The sequence below is a fragment of the Lepidochelys kempii genome, chromosome 2 (assembly GCF_965140285.1).
Source record: "Lepidochelys kempii isolate rLepKem1 chromosome 2, rLepKem1.hap1, whole genome shotgun sequence".
NCBI lineage: Eukaryota > Metazoa > Chordata > Testudines > Cheloniidae > Lepidochelys > Lepidochelys kempii.
In genome coordinates, this window is record NC_136381.1 from 212,073,632 (window position 1) to 212,093,834 (window position 20,203).

At 39.0% G+C, this 20,203-nt stretch overlaps 1 protein-coding gene across 6 annotated transcripts in view; it reads right to left on the bottom strand.

Moving 5' to 3' along the window:
• Positions 1-17,906: 17,906 nt before the first annotated feature.
• Positions 17,907-20,203, bottom strand: part of ITGB8 (integrin subunit beta 8) — a 75,236-nt gene continuing 72,939 nt past the window's right edge. The window contains exons 15-16 of one of the 6 annotated variants that reach the window (XR_012157535.1): positions 19,058-19,214; positions 18,747-18,827 (exon numbers count right to left, since the gene is read on the bottom strand). Coding sequence is in view for 5 of the 6 variants with exons in the window: in XM_073333767.2 (XP_073189868.1) it covers positions 18,660-18,827 (168 nt within the window). In the remaining variant the exon portion in view is untranslated. Of the gene's footprint in view, positions 19,215-20,203 lie in introns of all 6 variants that reach the window. The other 5 variants (XM_073333767.2, XM_073333765.2, XM_073333766.2 and 2 more) reach the window with 5 other exon arrangements.

The window sequence follows — 20,203 nt, forward strand, 5'->3', positions numbered from 1 at the left end:
TGCTTCAGTATTTTGGATATCAATCAAGGATTTATTACTAGAATTGGTCTGATCATTGCTGAGTGGGTGTGTGCAGGCATAGGTTCATTAACATCTGGAGCAGAGATCCGCCATGATGCCATGCTTCCCTGTTTTTCTGGTCCCAGAGTTCATTGCGGTTCTCTATTCTCCATTCTGTATGCAATTTGAGATGTCTCCCTGTCCCATTTTTCATGCAGATGAGGCTAGGGGAGTTGTCTCTGTTTTCCATTCTGTATGCTAATGGAGATGTGTTTATCTTCTCACCCTTGTCAGGAGGGGTCTAGGTGTGTCTATCATCCATCCTTCATTGCTCTCTGCAAGTCTTTTCTCTGATGGGTTTTGGTTTAAGCAGAGGCTGGTGGTGGGGATGTCTTTCATGAGTCAGACAGGCTGGATACTGCACCCTGGTTCCCCAAGAATACAGAGCTGACTGGTATCAGCAACATACAATGTACCATTACATCTGATCATCTCATAGTCTTTAATGGGGATGGTATGAGACTGCCTACAATGGCATGTTGCCAGTTTGTAACTGCTAGCAGCAAATATCTCCAATGGCTAGTGATGGGACACTAGATGGGGAGAGCTCTGAGTTACTACAGATAATTCTTTCCCAGGTGTCTGGCTGCTGGGTCTTGCCCACATGCTCAGGGTCTAACCGATGGCCAGGAAGGAATTTCCCCCTGGATCAGATTGGCAGAGACCCTATGGTTTTTCGTCTTCCTCTGCAGCCTCGGGCACGAGCATAGTAGGACTTGCCATCTCATAAATCACACAGATCCATTGTTGCTCATGGGGATGATGTTAGAAGGCCACCCAGACACTGTCCAAGGTGGCAGTGAAGGTGTTCTGATTCCGAGTATTCTCTGGTTGCCTCAGTCTTGCCCCCTCTCTGCAACCAGTCCCACCACCTCTTGGGGACAGCTGGGTTCCTGCTTACCCAGGTGCTCACTAAACTACATGGGGAGATATTCAAAAGCACCTAGCAAATTTAGGAGCTGAAGTTCCATTGGGACTTGGTAAAATTTTCAAACATACCTAAGCAATGTAGGAGCCTAAGTCCCATTCAAAGTCCCACACAGTTACTCCTCATTAATAAAAACTGTGAAGGAGATATTCAAAAGCACCTGGGCTTCTAAATCCTTTAGCTGCTTTTGAAAATCTATCTCGTTGTATTTACTGAGCAGGAGTGTTAACTGGAGAAATATTGTCTTAAGTGGAGAAAGAAGAGCTTGCTGTTTCTACTTACACATTTTTGTCTTATCTCATATTTCTCAGAACTGAGTCAATGAAGCTGTGGGAAGCTCAATGAGTCAGGGAAGCTGTGGGCTTGTCTTTGGTGGAATTGGGGGAGTAGCATCTTGGACAACTGGACAGGGAAAGAGGGGAAAAAAGTTCCCTCCAAAGTCCTATCTCTTTCCTTCAGCCATTATTAATCATGTACACAAGGTATTAATATGTCCAAATATTGTAGATTTAAAAAGTTAATATTGCCTCATTATTTAATACCAAATATAAGGACAAAAATGTACAGTGGAAAATAATGAATAATAAAACAATAATCTTTTAGGCCTTAAAACCAATTAAAACTGTTCCAGATCATATTAGGCACAAAGTCATAAGTCAGAGCATCAGCAATCCAGTGTCCTTCATTTAAAGCTCACTCTGAAAACATATCTTCTTTTGGGACCCAGTGCAACTCCCATCAAAACCAATGGAAAGGTGCCCAGACTTAAACAGGAATTAAATTGGGGGCCTTAATTAACTGTTAACTAAATCCATAGGATTATATATGGGTTAATAGAACAATATATATTATTTTTAAATCTAAACCATTATTTCTCTAAGATAAAGCATGCTTCACATAATGCTAAATACAATTTCTCATACTTTGGCCATTTGATTTGGGTTGATTCTAGACAACTTGAGATGACTGCGATTCTGATGACTTCGCTGCCATCCCTTTTTCAAACATAGGCATTTTATTTTAATTTTAGACAATGTCTCCTTCCTCCCCAGTCAGCACAGTTGGAGCACCCAGGGCCTTTTAAGAGTGAACTGAAAAGGTTTTGTAAATGAACAATGAAAGAATGATCCCCCAATAGTAAGTCAATTATAGTAAATACTGAGTATTGTCTTTAAAGGCCACTTTTGAATTCAAACACCAAGATGTGCATATAACTAAATGGAGTACCTGTGTGATCTTATTGTTGTAATCCTCATCTTTCCTGGCCCCTTCACCTTCTACTGTTTGTTATCCTATACATGGTGTCTTCTCGGAGGAGCGTAAAATATAAGAAAAGGGACAATGTCTTTCTCTCTGTGTTGTACAGCACATGGTATATTTGGCACTAACATAATAAATGACATCTCAGGAAAGACTGTTGTATTGTCAGTAGGTGTGACAGAATTCTGTGGCAAGGTTTAACAATGTCTTCATATTTCAGTGGCACAAATAAATAGTTAAATAAATATTAAACAAAAATGGGGAGAATGTGGGTGCAAATTACATGCAAACCAGTTCAAAGAAAATTACTTATGGACAAGTAAGAATGGACATTATAAATTAGAGACATTTAAGTAGGATATGGATTAGCTAGTTTTACTAGTCTAAATAGGAACATGTTCCTCACATTCAATTAGTTATTTCAAATACTTGCCATGTGTGAGAGTGTGAAGTTTAATATAGTTTACCCAAAATATTTATTAAAATTTACTTGGGCAGGGCACAAAATTAAGGCAAACTAGGACTTTTTATACTCACCCAAATAAAGGTGCCTGGAGCTGGCCCTGCTTTTATGTACGCTGGTACGTGGTTTTCAATCTTTACTATCTAAGGATCTTATTTTTATTACTATCTAACAAAATGCTACTGTGACAGCTAGCTAGTTTAGTACTGTACTTATGGTCTCATTAGTGTTATTACTGAAGCCCTGATTCTCAAAGATATTTTGCTGCTGATTTCAATGGGAAATAGACACCTAAATACCTTTGAGTATCTGGGCCTGACTGCCTTCCAAACACTAATGAATTTATCCTCAGAAGGAAATTTGGAATGTGGGTGATTGATGTGTATTTGCTCTAGAGATAGCATAGAGCCTGTTAAGAGCAGATGAAAGGACCAAGTGATGCTCTCCTGCCCCCCCTCACCCCTACCTTCCAGTTCTAGTCAGAATCTAATGAATTATTAGATGAGCACAGCTGCCAGCAGTCTTGGATTTTACACTCCAACCCATGTATCTTCACTACCTTAAAATAAGGCAAAAGTAAAAAAATGTATTTACAGAACTAGAGCACAGACTTCCAATCCCTCATTTTGAAGTCTTCTGGAAGGAAGCCTAGAATGCCACCTACATCTCCTACCTCTGTTCCAATCAGCCCCATATCCTATGTCAGATACAGCACCAAATGGAGAAAGTTTGCTAATAATTTCAAAGCCCTCTAAACAGAACAGATGCCACCCTCATTGCTGAGAATCCTAACGGTGTCTGGTGCCAACTAACCTTTTTCCCCTGTGTGTGTTTTCCTATGCCTAAAACCAGGTTTTAACTGGAAATATCACGAATGATGAGCTGCTCAATGATTTGATTAAATGTCCCTCATTTTCACCATTTTGTGTAAAAGACCGAACTTAATTTTTAAAATTATGTTTATGGCACCATAGCTATGCGTGGAGTTTTGCTGCCAAGTACAAAGCTCTATGGGGAGTATGCAGTCTACATAAGGCAAAAACCTCATGATGGGATGACAAATTAAATTTGTGAGCGGAGGTATGGGTACACAACATAAAGACAGAGTTAGGTATGCTTATTATTACTTAAGTTGCATCATGCAAAATGTATGCAAGCATCTGATGCAGGCCCAATATTTCACATTTACACACATTTGTTAGAACAGCTTAGATGCCTGCCTTTGAATAGATAGCCCTTACAGATTCATACCAAAGATCTCAGCTCTGTTACATATCTGCTTGCAGAACTCCCATGACTTCACTTGTGGGTTCTATCTGTTGTACACTTATAGAATACCCGGCAGAGACTTGCACTGCAGATAAGAATGTGGTTGGAGTACAGTATAAGAATACCTATTAGCACTTTCCTTCTTCAAAGGACCTCACAAAGGTTAATCTAAGATCCAGTTCTAAACAGCTTGTCCGATATCGCAGAGACCCTGGGTCCTACTCCTAGTGAAGTCAATTAAAGTTTTAGCATTGACTTTAAAGTTGTCCATGTACATTCTCCCAAATGGAATTGCATTAATGAGGAATTAAGTGGAACCTTGATTGAGAACCTGGATTGTCAGCTAACCAGGACTTGATTTCCATTGGGACCAAGAACAGGTGGCTCCAGTCAACCTTAACTTCTCTTCATTACATTTTATCAGTGGGAACTAGGTCCCGGCCAAGCTTATGTGTTTTTAACAAGCCTTGGTGTTCAACAATAAGGAAAACAATAAGAACTGAGAAAAATTAGAATTGAATGAAATACAAACAAAAAAGCGATTGTGCAATTTTTGAGTTATCGAAGGACAAATAAGTAACTGATTTTTTAAGCATGAAAAATTGGGCTTTCCTTGAAAGAATAACTAAGAAAAATAACCCAGTGTAAGGTTACTAAATTTACCAAAAATTTCACTCTCAGCCTGAGACCAAATATGAGATTTCAGGGCAAGGGATTTTTTTTTCATGAAATTTGGCAGTGCCTGAAAAACAAAGGTTAATAATAAAAGTGCCTTTTTCAGCCTCAGTGCTACAATATAATGACACATACCAAAGGTGTTTTACAGATGTGGATATTTTTAGGGGGACCCAGGCATCTCAGACTACATTCTAATAAATGACTAGTGATTTTGGATGCTTTACTTTTTGTAAAGTAATGTCCAAAGTGACATGTGTTGGAGGGGCCTGATTTTGAAAAAAGGACTGAGCTCCCACCATCTGAAAACAAAGCCATTTTAAGGTGTCTTAAATTGGACACCTAAAATCCCAAACACCCTAAATAACTAGCCATTTTAAAAAATGTAGACCAAGATATAATTTTGAGTAGCTCAAAGCACTTCCCCCCAAGAGACATATACTGTTTCCCTAAGAAGAAAGTTACAACTGGGTCAACTATTCTTTCCTATCAAACTGCAAAATAACCCATACAGTGAGAACACATAGCAAGTCAAGTCTTTCAGGGGCATTATCACACTACAATGTTACCAGGAGATTTCATAGAAACTCTCAGCTGCTGACTGTGCAGTTATTCCTTGTCATACAGAACATACGTATCCAATTCCCAGGGAAACATTTAATTCTTTATGGACAATATCATGATTCATTAAGCCATGGTCCATGTTAGGGCTGTGTGGAGAAAGAGAACCGTGACTCCATGGTAGCGGTGGTTCTAAGAGTTGATATGGCTTATTCAGTCAGAATTCCTCTGGGGGAGCACACATCAGAGTGGGAGCTGCAATACAGGGTGCAACATATGCCTTATGATGGGAGCTCTGCTCTCCCTTGCTTCCACTCCTTTCCAGCCCCCTTAGGGAGTCTTTGTACTTAAACCTGGGGAGCACAAGGCCTGTGACCAGCCCAAGCAGAAGTGCAGAGGGATGAGAAAAGGCTCCTTGCATCCTTCTCTATCCTACGAACTCTCTTGCAGGGCCAGAAACAATATAGCCCTTTACTTGTATTGTAACTTTGCATATTTCTGAACTTACCATACACACTGTATTGCATTATGAAACAGGGCTGGTTTGGGCACTTTTGGCGTTGAGTAATACATGATCCACAGTTTAGCAATCCACCATCCTTGTAATGATGCACTCTTTCTCCAAAGAATTGACTCATGGAGCCGTGCCTCTTACTGTGTACCACATCATTAATGTACATATACAGAAGAGGGTGGCTATTACATTGAATTTCTCAAGCCTGAAATTTCTCGAGCATGTGAAAGCACCAGCATAGTCCATAGGAATATTCATCTTATTCACATTTTTCTTTCTCAGATATCTATTTTTAGAAAATGCATTGAGTGGGTTCTTGCACATCCACAACATCCAGTCTGTTACTCTCGTCACACTGTAGTCATTTACTTTAAAAAATCCATGTTAATTAAATCTATCCTTAAATAAGAAACTACCTGAATGATCACACTAAAACGGGTTTCAGAGTGATAGCTGTGGTAGTCTGTACCAGCAAAAACACCGAGGAGTCCCTGTGGCACCTTAGAGACTGACAAATTTATTTGGGGATAAGCTTTCGTGGGCTGGAACAGTAGGGGGAAATTAGGTTTTGTAATGACCCAACCACTCCCAGTCTTCATTCAGGCCTAATTTGATGGGAACACTTCAATCTCTTGGGTCACGCAATAACAGGCCTAAAAGTGGCAATTCTTCAACAGAAAAACTTCAAAAACAGACTCCAACAAGAAACTGCAGAACTGGAATTAATTTGCAAACTGGACACCATCAAATTAGGCCTGAATAAAGACTGGGAGTGGTTGGGTCATTACAAAGCCTAATTTCTCCCTACTGTTACTCACACCTTCTTGTCAACTGTTTGAAATGGACCACTCTCATTACCACTACAAAAGTGATTTTTCCTCTCTTGGTATCCTACTGTTAACTGAATTGTCTCATTCCCACTTGGTAAGGCAACTCCCATCTTTTCATGTGCTGTGTACTTATAGCTGCTACTGTATTTTCCACTCCATGGATCTGATGAAGTGGGTTCTAGCCCATGAAAGCTTATGCACAAATAAATTTGTTCGTCTCTAAGGTGCCACAAGGATGCCTCGTTTTCACACTAAAACAGTTCACATGAGTTAATCTAGCCAGCCACTGGATGGCACAATTGCTCTACCTAAATAATGCTAAACCAGTTTTTCTTTTACTGAATAAATTATTTGAACAAATAACATGAACAGTCTCAATTTGAACTACTTCTCTTAAAAACAATGTAATAAATGTAAGTGCAAAACCAACAAGGTACAGCAAGGAAGAAACACAGTTGTTTGAATCCATAAGTGTATATAATATTCTGCAAAAAATACTAATTTTAACAAATTAAAAAAATCATCAATTATTTGAGCAATAGACAAATGGCAGAATTCTGCTTTCGTTTACACCCATGCAGCTTCGTTAATTTCAAGGGAATAAACAAAGGCAGAAACAAAGACAGGTGAGTCTTCAGTGGCAATACAGAAGTTTAACAGAATGAAATTTGGCCTGTTTATTATCCTAAAAAAGTATTAAAATTCATAGGACCTAATTCCGCTCTCATTGAAGTCAATGGGAATTTCACAGTTGAGTTTACTGGGACTACGATTTGGCTCCTCATGTTTCGAGAACCTTATTTATTATGCAATATACAACACAAACTATTTTATCTAGCTGCATAGGTGCTAGAACTAGGAGTCCTGCGGGTGCTACCACAGCCTCTTGGCTTGAAGTAGTTTCTTTCACATACAGGGTTTACAGTTTGGTTCAATGGCTTTCAGCACCCCCACTGTACAAATTGTTCCAGTGCCCCGCCTTGCTGTGGTTTCTTTTTTTTAAAAAAAGCGAGAAAGATGTGAAATTGATTTGACATATGCTGTGGTATGGAGGGTTTAGATTATAGGCTACTACAATGTGGTGGGCTATTGTGTTATTGGGAAGGGAAAATTCTATAAGGGTGATGTTAGGGGGCTTATTCCTTCACCCACTTACTTCCCTGGTCCTTCTCGCATGAACAGAGAGCAACAATACCCGAAGTCCAAAGGTGCAAACAATTCGATGTTTATTGGGGTGAACTTCCAGCAAGCATGATTCCAGTTTCCTTCCTTAGTATCCTCCTTCCCAGCTCTGACACCACAGAGCCTTACACCTGTGTCCCTGTTCCCATTCCTACCCTTAGCCAAACATGATTCCAACTTCCTTACTCCCATTCCCTGTTCCCATTTCCCCCTTTAGCAAAACATGATTCCAATTTTCTTACCCCCATTCCCTTTTCCCATCTCCCCCTTTAGCAAAACATGATTCCAATTTTCTTACCCTCATTCCCTTTTCCCATCTCCCCCTTTAGCAAAACATGATTCCAATTTTCTTACCCCCATTCCCTGTTCCCATCTCACACACCCACATGCCTATGCCCATGCCCACCCCCACCCCCACCCACTCACTTCCTCATTGACTACAGATTATATAGTAAAACTTGAGTTCTGCTTAGCTATACCTTAACCAATCATTTTCCTGAAATTTAACTAACCAATCCTAACATATTGTAACATGATTATGTAACCAATTATATCCCACCACCTTAATTAGTTTACACCCAGCAAAATTAATTATACAGCAGACAGGAACAATCACAGAACCAGAGAGATTATACAGACAAACAATAGCAAAGTGGGAACTATAATGACAAAACAATACAGAAGTGAGGATTTCACATCCCAGCTATTGATAAGTGAGTTCTTGCCAGACAGGATGCTATCAAACTAAGTTTTCTTTTACATTTTCTAGGCACTTCCCTTTCTCTGGAGGTGATAGGAATACAGTCCTGTCCTGATAGTGCCTAACAGCCCAATAGCACCTTATTTCAATGTGACTAGTGTGACTAGTTTGGAATGTGAGGATGTGACTGTTCACTTCCCAGCTTATGGCTGCCTCTGCTGCTTAGCCAAAGGCCTTAGCCTAAGAACAGGGCCTCAGACTGTCACAGTAAGAGAAGGCCCTTACACCAGCAGACAGTGATTTTGATTCTTTCTTTTATACCTCTATAATTAGCCAAGTGATAAGAATACACCTAAATTCTTAGAGTATAGGCCTTTACAGACAGGCCTGAATATCTATATCCTAACAGGTGACAATTCATCCCTGTGTAGCACAATGCCTATGCACCACAAATCTCACTTAAGATCTCAGGTTTAAGTGTAACTAAAGAGGGGCATAGTCCTTGTGTTGAACCTCCGCACAAGGGTGAATTTCGCCAGCAGGCCCTGCTCTTGGAAGTTGTATCTAATGGGTGTATTGCTGACTTCAGTAAGGTGCATGAGAACAGGTGTCTCCTCACACAAAACAAGAAGTGGAGTCTAAGTGTTTATGACTTTAAATTGATTGGTTTTAAAATTTGTAAGGCACCTAGAATCCCAGACAGGTCCTGTAAAAATGAAAGGAAATAAATATAATCATGAAGTTGTAAAAACACAAAGCAACTATGGAGATTGAGAATAACTCAGAATTTACAGGTGGAAACAATGACACATGGCCAGTTTAGAATCCCAGAGTCTCCCAAACTGTAACAAAGCAGATTTTTAATAGGCATAATTCAGAAACAGATGAAAAAACAGTAGTTATATGAATATCTAACCAATTCAAGTGTGGAGGAGGGATTCCTTGATGAGGAAAGGAGTGTTCCCTTGAGATTTGAAACCACTGTGTAGAACTGAAAAAGCCCATGTTAAATACTACCAAATACTCCTTTACAGATCCAAGACATTACTGTTAAGTAATAGCTTGTTTTTCATCATGAGAACAGTCCTTTTTTAATAGAAATAATGATATTATTAGAATACAATTGCTGCACTAGTTGATGCTGTTATAAAAGGTGTATTGGCCATACTTCATGGTAGATTTTTCCTGCGAGTTTACCATTTAGAATCAAATTCTATATTCAGTTCATAAAACAATGCTCATTTTTAAAGGAATAGAATCAATTAACAATACATTTCTCTCTCTCTCTCTTTCTCTCTCTCTCAAAAAAAAAAGAAAAAATCAATTTCTTGCAATTTCCCTGCTCCACTGGCACAAATTGAACCTGAAACTGACAGTGCTGGCTAGTGGATGATTACTCTAAAGTAGTAGACTCCTAGGGTGGCATAGATCCCATGCATTGTAGAGGATGATGTTGCAACTTCGCAGTGTCACCGAGTCACTGTATAAATCAATGTGTTGATTTACGGTACTTGTACAACAATTGGGAAGATAACAGTTGATACAGAATAAATATACTAATTTATTCTCTGGGCTTCACTGATACCACAAACCGCAACTGATTCCTTAGTGTGAATTAAAGCACATGTTTACTTACAGCCAGGTGTTTACAATGCATATATTTTGGGCCTGATTCACCTGCCATTACTCCAGCTTTATAAATAAGGGTCAATCAAATTTGAAGCTGTGAAAATCATGTCACAGACTGTGAAATTTGGTCTCCCCCATGAAATCTGGTCTTTGGAGGCAAGCTCTGAAGGCAAAGTGGAGATCAGTGGCTCATGGCCCGGCACCTAGCTCTGAAGGGAGCACCGCTGCCAGCAGCAGCGTGGAGGTAAGGGTGGCAGTACCGCCCCCACCAATAGGCTTGTGACCCCCTTTTGGGTCTGGGCCCCCAGTTTGAGAAATGTGGCTGAGAAATCACTTTTATGGCTTGGTCATGGCATAAACAACACATTTCACAGACGTGTTACACATCCACAAAATTTGCTATTTATGCTGTGACCCTAACCCATGAAAAAAGTGGGATTTCTCCGAAATTTATGTTATGCTTCTGCTCTTTAATCTTTAAGTGTTTATCTTTTTAAACGTTCACAATTATTAACTATTCAAAGAGTTAAGGATTTTCACTGACTCTACTCTCTATGTTGCCAGGGAAAATGAATTGCAGATTTTGTCCTTCCTACCATTGTCTAAGAAATAAACTTACTGGAATATTTTACAAAACACAAATATTGAGCAATTTATTTGGGGCTCTTCATCTCTCTCAATGTGCATTACAGCATGTGAACATTCTAATTATCCAGCAAATGAACATAGTGTCCACAGTTACCTCCTTATATGAGCTCCCCCCTAATATGGCTACACCCTTCAGGCTCCTGTGCTGAATTAAGTCCATTATAAATATTGGGAGAAATCCTGAGTTCATTACAAGTCAATGAGAGATATGCCATTGACTTTAATGGGAGCTAGGATAACACCCTCCCTCTTTATTTATAATACAAAGTGTTAGACGACTTTAGGACATGCACCTCATTAATACAAAAATGTTGCATTCCCAAAAACAAAAATTAGGCCTGGATCCAACAATTGATGGCACGGACTGGGCACACCTCTGCATCCAATTGCAGGATTGGGGCTTTAAAAGGAGAAACATTTTTTTCAGCAATCAGTTTGTGAAAAGGATTCTATTTCTGAGAAGTTTTATCACATGACCAGAAATTTCATCTGCGATCTTGAATTCTATCATGTCCCCATATCAAGTAATTCAATGAAGCAAATGCCATGGTCTGCTGGCTTATTGTAGTGAATCAAATGTCCAAAAATGGAATGTGGGCCTCACCCTTTAAAATGTGGCCATGAAACAGAAATATACTTGGCACCTGTCCAAATCCCACATTTGCACATGCAGCCCATGGGATTACACACCTACTCTAGCTACCCAGAAGTACAAGCAAGAGCAATTTTTGGCAGGTGTGGCCATTACATCCATGTTTGGAAATTTGGTCCAATTCATTTTAAAATACAAAGAGGAAGGTTCAACTTAATATACAAATCGGGCTAATAATACACGGTTCCAGGATACGTTCAGCTTGTGCACTAATTTTGGACTCCTAGCTTCTTCGTCATAACATTTCCTCTCCCTATCTGTCAAATGGAGTTTAAATGAACAAATAAATCCCTAAGTAAAACAGTCACCAAGAAATCAAATACAATTAAAAATCTTTGCCCACCTCACCATACCCAGCGTTAGTATGATACATTATGAAATAAACAGTAAACTGTACTGCATTGTCAGTCACTGAGTTCTTTACTTTTTTCAAAATATGGAATTAAAATTAGTCCAGTTTCAGTTTAAATTGTCCATCAGCTGGTCACTTTAAAACAAAGTATATTCATTTTGTAAAATATATCCAGTTCATGTTCTGTTTGTCTGTTGAGGGAATTATGCCACCTTAATTGTTGTTGTATCTGAGTGCCTCTTTGTATAACACTACTGTAAGTGGTACTATGTTTTACACAGTTTATAGCACTCCTGTGTTGGAGTCTTATGTTTAATAATTAAAGGTAGCTTTTACCCTGTAATTTGATGATTAAATACAGTAAAATGTTGTGCAATGGATTAAACTTTCTTGTACTTATACTTTTCTCTGCCAGAATGGATTTTTTTTTTATAAATCATCAGTCAGCAACTAAAGGCCCAACACTTCCTCCCAATTACACACATGCAGTTGCTTTCACGTCTGAAGTTTAAGAGAGAAGGATTTGCCCCTTACAATTCCATTTCAATAAGCAAGATGTTACTTCTACACTACAATAGTTCAAGCAATGTTGCAGAAACCCTGAAAAAAACAAAACAAAACACTTTTCTATGACCTTGGGCAACACATACGCAGTTCTGGTTTCTATTGTGTCTGGACCAAGGTTTCTATATGGAAAAACTAAACTGTTTTTTCCGAGTCTACTCAGTGCATGTTAGTTATGGCCTGCAGCCATACCATCCTGGATTGTGGCCTACTCCAGATCTTAATGGGGTCGGTCCTGTTTATCACCTCAATGAGAAACCACCAAGAAAACACACCATTCAGTAGGAAGTGATGTTAGTGGAGGTGGCATTCTTCCCTTTGAGTCAGTACTATTGCGCAAAATGTCCCACCAGCAGAGGAGTAGGGGACACAGTGCTGATGAGATGAAAAACTATGACCCTTACCACTTGTGCTCATTAAAGAGTCCATATCAGTTTTCTCAACATCAGAGTTGTTAAGCCCAGTGTACTCCCTACATTTCGCTATGTGTAATTACATTCTAGCTACTTAAATTCCATCTGCAGTTTCAACTGGATAAGCAATTCTTCATATCATCCTGTCCAGAAGTATTGTGTAGTGTTACTATGCATAAACAGCTATTGCAGTCCAACATATAAACATCTGCATTTGAGTAGGGGGTGATATAATTTATGTTAAAATAAACCAACAAAACAAACAAAAACCCTGACACAGGTATATCCAAGCATAACTCAGCTGAAGACAACAGTGTTGCTATAGATCAGTGGCTTCCAACCTGTTGTCTGCAGACCCCTGTGAGTCTGAAGACTATGTCTAAAATTTCCAAAGGGGTCTACCCCTCCATTTGAAATTGTTTAGAGGTCTGCAAATGAAAAAAGGCGGTAAACCACTGCTATAAATTAACATTAGTGTCACAGAGAGCAGAATTTGGCTTATAATTTGTAAAAGTGCTTTGGGTTCCTTTGGGCTGAGAACTTGCTATTTATATATCATGTTCTTTTAATGTAACACACTGAGTTTGCCTGTATAAAAATTGAGCAAGACATAGACAAGTCAAATAAAAACTTAAGACGTTAAGATAACGTCCTTCTGATTGTAAAGTTAGATTTGTAAATTCTCCAATTGGTATATGCAGATTCCCCATACAGATTTAAGCACAGATAGAGGAGAGAATAGACTTTTTTAGGCTTTGTCTACACTAGAAAGTTTTGGTGCTTTAACCATGCTGATATGGTACAACCTCCCCGTCTAGTGCTGATGGAATTACACCACTAAAAAGTGCAGACAAATTCAAGTTAGAAATAAGGCATTTTTAACAGTGACGTTGATTAACCATGGGAACAATCTACTCAGGGAAATGGTGGATTCCCCATCTTTTGAGGTCTTCAGATCCGGACTGGATAACTTTCTAGATGATGTGCATTGGTCAGACACAAGCTATTGGGCTGAATACAAGGGTAACTGGGTGAAATTTAATGGTCTGTGTTATACGGGTCAGACTGGAACTGGATGATCTAATGCTCCCTTCTGGCCTTCAAAATCTGTGAAAAACTTACTCTGGTTCAGGAAGTGCAACAAAATGTAGTGGTATAATGCCTCCACAGTAGGGTTTATACCAGCATAATTATATTTGTCAAATAAAGTATAAATAAATAGATAAATAAAATCAACCCCCATTGCCCCCCAAACCAGCAAAGTTATAGTGCCATAATTTTTTTGTGTGAACCATGCCTAAGCAAGCAGTTTTACCCTCTGAAAATTTGGGAATCCGTATTTATTTAGTATAAATTATATTTGCAGCCAATTTAGTAAGATGGAAGAACCCAGGGACTGCTTATCCTTGCATAAGTGGATAGTGTCTAGTACCTGCTCTACTACAAATAATAAAAAGTAATAGTGGGAAATTGCAGCTTTACAAAGATTTAGCTGCTACAGATGTAATTTCAATAAAAATGGCAAGCAGACGAGTAAAATCCTACACATTTGTTTTTATTGTTGCTGAAGATGGCAATAGAAATGATCTTGTTTGTATTGAGACTCAGTTGGGAGGGGCTGCATAAGTGAAGTTTTCTCATATGCTCTAAGAGCAAATATTATGCGATTTATCCTCAGAGCTATTTGGCAATTCCAAACATGCTGGAAAACCTTACACTATTACAGAGAAACATTTTCTACATATTCTCGTGCATGTGTGTGTATGCATATATATATATATATATATATAAACTTCTTAAAGTGATACGTATAGCATTCCTGACAGATGCAAACCCAGACCCTAATCAATGTAGCCCAGTGCCCTCTTTCTGGGCCTTGTCTGCACTGGAGATCTGTCCTGATTTCAGCCATTAGAGGCCAGCCATAAATAAAAATGAATTGGTGTAACCCCCTAAAATGGAGACAAGCAAAGCCACTATTTGCACCAGTGGGACTTACCCTTGCTGAAACTGACCAACTATATCAGTGGCTGGCCACTGATGGCTGAAATAAGGACGGATCTCCAGTACACCCAAGACCTTACTTATAAAAGGGGTGAGCTACACGCACAACTGGCTACCAATAACTGGAATTGGAGCAAATAACATTTGGTCTTATTTTGATGTGTAATGTTTTTGGCTGGAGGTGAACCTGTGGAGTTGTATTTCAGATTATCCATTGGGACTTAGGTCTTTCTGCAGAAACATCATAATTATACTTCAAAGATATTCCCAATAAGGCAGATGATCACTGTAATTTCACCAGATGAAATGACACTGGCACCTCTGGGAGGCAAAATGATGTATGTTACGAGAAAAACATGCAAGATAAAGAGCTGGCTAGCTTTTAGGCGAACACTACGGGCAAACCATACCTTCAGCTATGCATGTGCAATTCCCATTGAAGTTAGAGGGATTTGTACATGCCTATCAGCAGAATACGATCTCTTGTTTTAGATATCATTGTGCTGAATTTACTTACTTCTTCAAATGGACAGGATTTGGCCCTTTAAGTAGACTTTCATAAATGCAAGTCCCCCTTCCCATTGTTTTCATACTCAAAGTAAAACAAAAGTGGAAACATATTAATTAAGATTTGTATTTAGGATGGCATTGCCTCACCTTGCAAGGGCCTCCACACTTTAGCCCCAAGTTAATTCCTTTATGAAGCCTCAGTGGTTTGGACTGCAGAGAATCTTCTAAGGGCCTGCTGCAGGGGGATAAGAGTTGCTCTTCATGTGAGCACCATAATCACTCTGGGTTTTTTCTTTTTCTTGCCTATCCATTTCTCAGTACAGTATCACTAATACAAGCTAGTGTTTTGGACCCCCACTGTATAATACTAGCATACTGTTCTATAAAAAGTGAAGTGCTTTGGGATCCTGTATGATGAAAGGTGCTATAGAAAGTTGAAATATTATATTGGTCTACATTAATCTTCATATTTTAAAGGTTATTATAGTCAGCCAAAGAGACATTTCACAGTGATTTAATTTAAAAAAACAATTGATTTAATAGTCTCACTTTGTACCCTAATCTTTGGGTTTACTGAGATTTCTGATTCACTTAGAGTTTATTCTGGATGTTTCAGGGATACCTAGTGATGAGTCTCACTTGTGATTTTAAATTGGATATAACTGCAGTAATCCAGGCACTGTAGTCATAACAAAATTATAACACTGCCTTCACTGCCAAAGTTTGCAAAAGAATAATAATTCCTTTATCTCAAAGGCCACTGCAGGCTTTAATTCACTGGCAAACACCCACATTATGCTAAGAGAGACATAGTAACCAGGTACTGATCAAATAAGCAAAAAGAATTTGGCAAGTTAAGGTACTTAAATTCTGTGTGAACTAGGTCACTACTATTCAGCATCAAATTGCTCATATGAGATTAATTAAATTTAGTAACTCACTTTGCCCCATGAAGATTTCTGTAGTGTTGCTGGAAGCATGGCCCATTTGATGAATTTTTATTTTTCAAGAAAATATATTATATATTTATATTCTATATTTATTTCTTATTCATATACTTAAGAAAAAGTAACTAACCAGGAAAGCAGGATCCTTTTAGGAAAAAACCTGAACTACTAAACTGCACATTGCATTACAGTTTCAAGTAGTTCTATTGCAACCTCTCAGTTTTCACTGAGACAAACAGAGATAAATCTAAAATGCAAGAAACATGGGAGTGGGGAAGCACAAATGAATGCTTCCCAATCCAATCAGGGACATCAAATTAGGCAACAAATGAAGTTTTTCATTTTTTGGTCTGCAAAATAAAAATAAATATTTAAGAATTTTGCTTTTTACATTATTAGAGAATCTCAAAAGATTTTACAAATACTAATTGATGCCATCATTTCTGTAAATCAGATATAATTACATTATACCCACTTTCAGAGGCAAGATTAAGGACTTGATTTTCAAACGTGATAAAGCACCGATAGTTCTGACTTACTTCAACTGGTATTTTGGGTGGTTAGCAATTAAATCTGGCCATGTTAAATGATTGCCCAATCACACAGAGAACAGTTAGTGAGCAAGCCAGAATTCCCAAATCCTAATTTCATGCTTCAACCACTTGATAAGAATTTTCTCCGTTGGAGCTTTGGAGACACTTGAAACAAAACATAGAAGAAAATCTTAAGTCAAGGCTAATATAAAATCATTGAAACCAAAAGGGTCTGGCTCTTTGGCTGGAACTTGATCCAACTAATTTTTATATTTGACAATATGTAACACAGTAGATGGTCTGTTTTCCTCTTTCATACAACAACACATTTTCTTAATAGGAAATTCAACTTTCTGCTGGTTTGCAGAACAGTCTGCATAAGCATTCTCCCTCATATCTATTCTTGAAGAATGAGAAAACATTGGCCTCCTAATTGTCACATACAAGGTCACACTTTCAAAGTCCTGTCCAATAACTGAGCCATGGAAAATATGCATGTACCCATTTCACATGCAAAATTATTTTCTCCTTTAAGTGAGTAAACTCCATGTATTCCCATGGGCACAGACAGATACACAGAGAAATTTCATAGTTACACAAATGCATGTTTATGCTCACTCACAGCTATGGTATTTGATGGGTACTTTGAACATTGTGTGGCATATCCATTGCAGAGGCCATGAAACAATGGGACCCACAGACTACAACTTAGCTGGAGAATCCCCCTGTTTGCTTTAGGCTGGACAGTCCCAAAAGAAACTACTGTCTCTTTTCCATGATGCAAGACACCCAGAAGGCTGTGGCTGCAGAGCAGGTCAAGTTGACCTATTTGAGAGTCACTGTGCCCTGCACAATAGACTTCCTTCTCTCTCTCTCTCTCTCTTTCTCACACACACACAAATTACCAACATTGCTGAGAAGGCCCTTTGTGTCAATGGTGAGATATCTGCAGTGAGTCCTCCTCAGTGGTGGAAATCACGTTCTCCATCAGCCAAATTAAGACCTGTTTCGAGCGCAGTTCTGTTCATTTCAATGGAGCTGCACACTCTTTTACAGCAGTAATGAATCTGGCCAAATGTGTTGGTTTCTGTTTGCTAATTAAAATTTGACTGAATTTAAAAATATATTGGAGAGCGTCCCTTCAGTAACTGATACCTGAATGATTTGTTTTGCTGGTAATAGTTTTATTGCATCTTTATTTACATTCACAAATGTTATTACAGAACAATAACATTCATACTTTGGGGCATTGTTTGGTTTGAAGGCAAGAAAATGATCAAAGGCCAGATGATGATCTGGGCTGAGTGGAAAGCACAGAAGCTGAAGCGGAGCATGACGCACTCTCCCAATGCAGCCTTGGGAGGCCAGTGCGTGCTGTGTGCCCACTACTCCCCATGATGGGGAACACATCTTATTTACTGGGTTAGCTAAACATTTAGGCGTCAGTTCTTTGGATGTGCCCACACATGCACACTCTCCCAACAGCATCAGTGGGAGCTAGCAGCTTCAGCACCACAAGTTATTTGCTCATGCTTACAATACCGGAGACATCACCCTCTCAAACAATTTCAGGCCAGGCAAGTTTCCTATATAATCAAAGTTTTATTTATTTTGTACATTTTAAATGTTTTGTTATAAACCCAGAGTTTCAAGTGCATATTTCTAAGGTTCTTTTCTTTATTGCAGATCAACAAAATAACCCCCCCCCCAACACCCTTCAGAATCTGCTCTTCTGCTAGTAATGCTCAGCTTGATAACAGCTTCTTCTCCTCTCTCCCCACTCCCATTGATCCCTTTTCAGTTGCTACAGTGCCACCTCATAATCCAGATCTTTACTCAAACCATCACTGTACTTTTTAGCACAGATCTGTTTGGACAGATCTCTCTCTCTCACTCACACAGACACAGACGACTTATACTTCTTTAGGTATGTTGGGTCAAATCTTGCCCTTAGCACAACGGGAATCACACAGAGACTGAAATTACACAGTAGGGGAGTACACCTACATCACTGTTGTCAAAGAAGTAGTTGAAGTCACGGCCTCTTTCATCCCTAGGCTCTAGAGGCTGTAAGGGAGGTTTCCCTCCTCTTCTGAGAGCTTGAACTACAAGCTTGTTTCTTGTCAAGGGGATCTGCAAAACAATACAAGTAGCATTAGATTAGAGCCAAACCACCTTAATCCCAATTAGGGTCACTGACTGTGCAATGAGGTGAATGTCGTGAATAATTATACGATATTATATGCTGTAATGGTGCCAAAAACTATCACTATGTGTACAAATAACTGTGTAATCGTCCAGTTTAATAGCTGCATTTCACATCCTGTGTAGAAAAAGAGAAAGGCTTCATAAAGCTCATTTACCATCATTCCACAACAGGGGTGAGGACTGGGAGGTGCACAACATAGCTTAGTACCAGGACCACTGTCGTTAATGGGGAGAGGGCTTTGTAGGTGCATAAGTTTATTTGCTATAGCCCATACTTTGCCTCTAACAGTTCCTCAACTTCGTCCTCTTCCACTGAAATTATGAAAATTGTGGTCATTGTTCTAGCTTTTGAAAGAAAAAAAAAGAGGTAAAATGATACATTTTTCCTTTTCTTAACATTCAGAACACTCTCTTCTTATGTTGCCATATATCATTTCCAAGGTTTCTCTCTTGCATTGCTGAGTCCAAGGGCTCATGTAAGCGACATACAGATTGTTATGAACACAGCAGCCCTTACCTGAATGCTAATTCTTGTCCTGGCACTGTTGTGCTATTTTCAATTAAGCAAAAACAGTTCTTGCCAGAATTAGCAATTTATGGTCATGATGAAAGAATGACTAAGGGCTAGGAAGTGATTATGTGAATCAAAACAGAGCTAAAAAGGTTAATTTTGGTGATGTCACATCATGGGCTAGTTTTGAAAACAGCTCTGCTCATTTAGACTTTCTTGGCCTCATCGGTCTCTATAGTTGATCAGGTATGTTCTTAAAGCATAGAAATCCTTTTCATGTCGACGGTTTGGCATACATTTTTGTAGGGAAACTATTATGACCAGAATCAACACAAGAACAAAGTGCATGTCCCTTTCACAATTTACAGACACTATTTTGACCAGTGTTAGTAAAGCAGCATAACTGTGTCCTATGAAGGTACAGATGTATGCTTAAAAGTACACCCCCATTCCAAGCCCACCCCAACAAGCCAATTTTTACCCAGAATAGGAACAATCTGTAGAGAGAGGGAGGAGGGATATTTTTAGCCACGTATTAATATTCAGATCATGCCTTCATGCCCTTAGCTATGCTATGTTACACTCCTTTGAGGCTCAGAGACAGTTTACTAAGTAGCGTCTCAGCAATGGTTTAGAGCACTAGCAGGAGCGCGGCTAGCACAAGTCAGGAAGGCTCACTTCCAGATGCAGCACAGACATGCCCAAAGGGGCCCGAATTCAGGGAGTCAGATACTGTTCCAACATACTCAATGCTGCCCAATTGTTTGCTGATAAATTCCTAGCTACACTG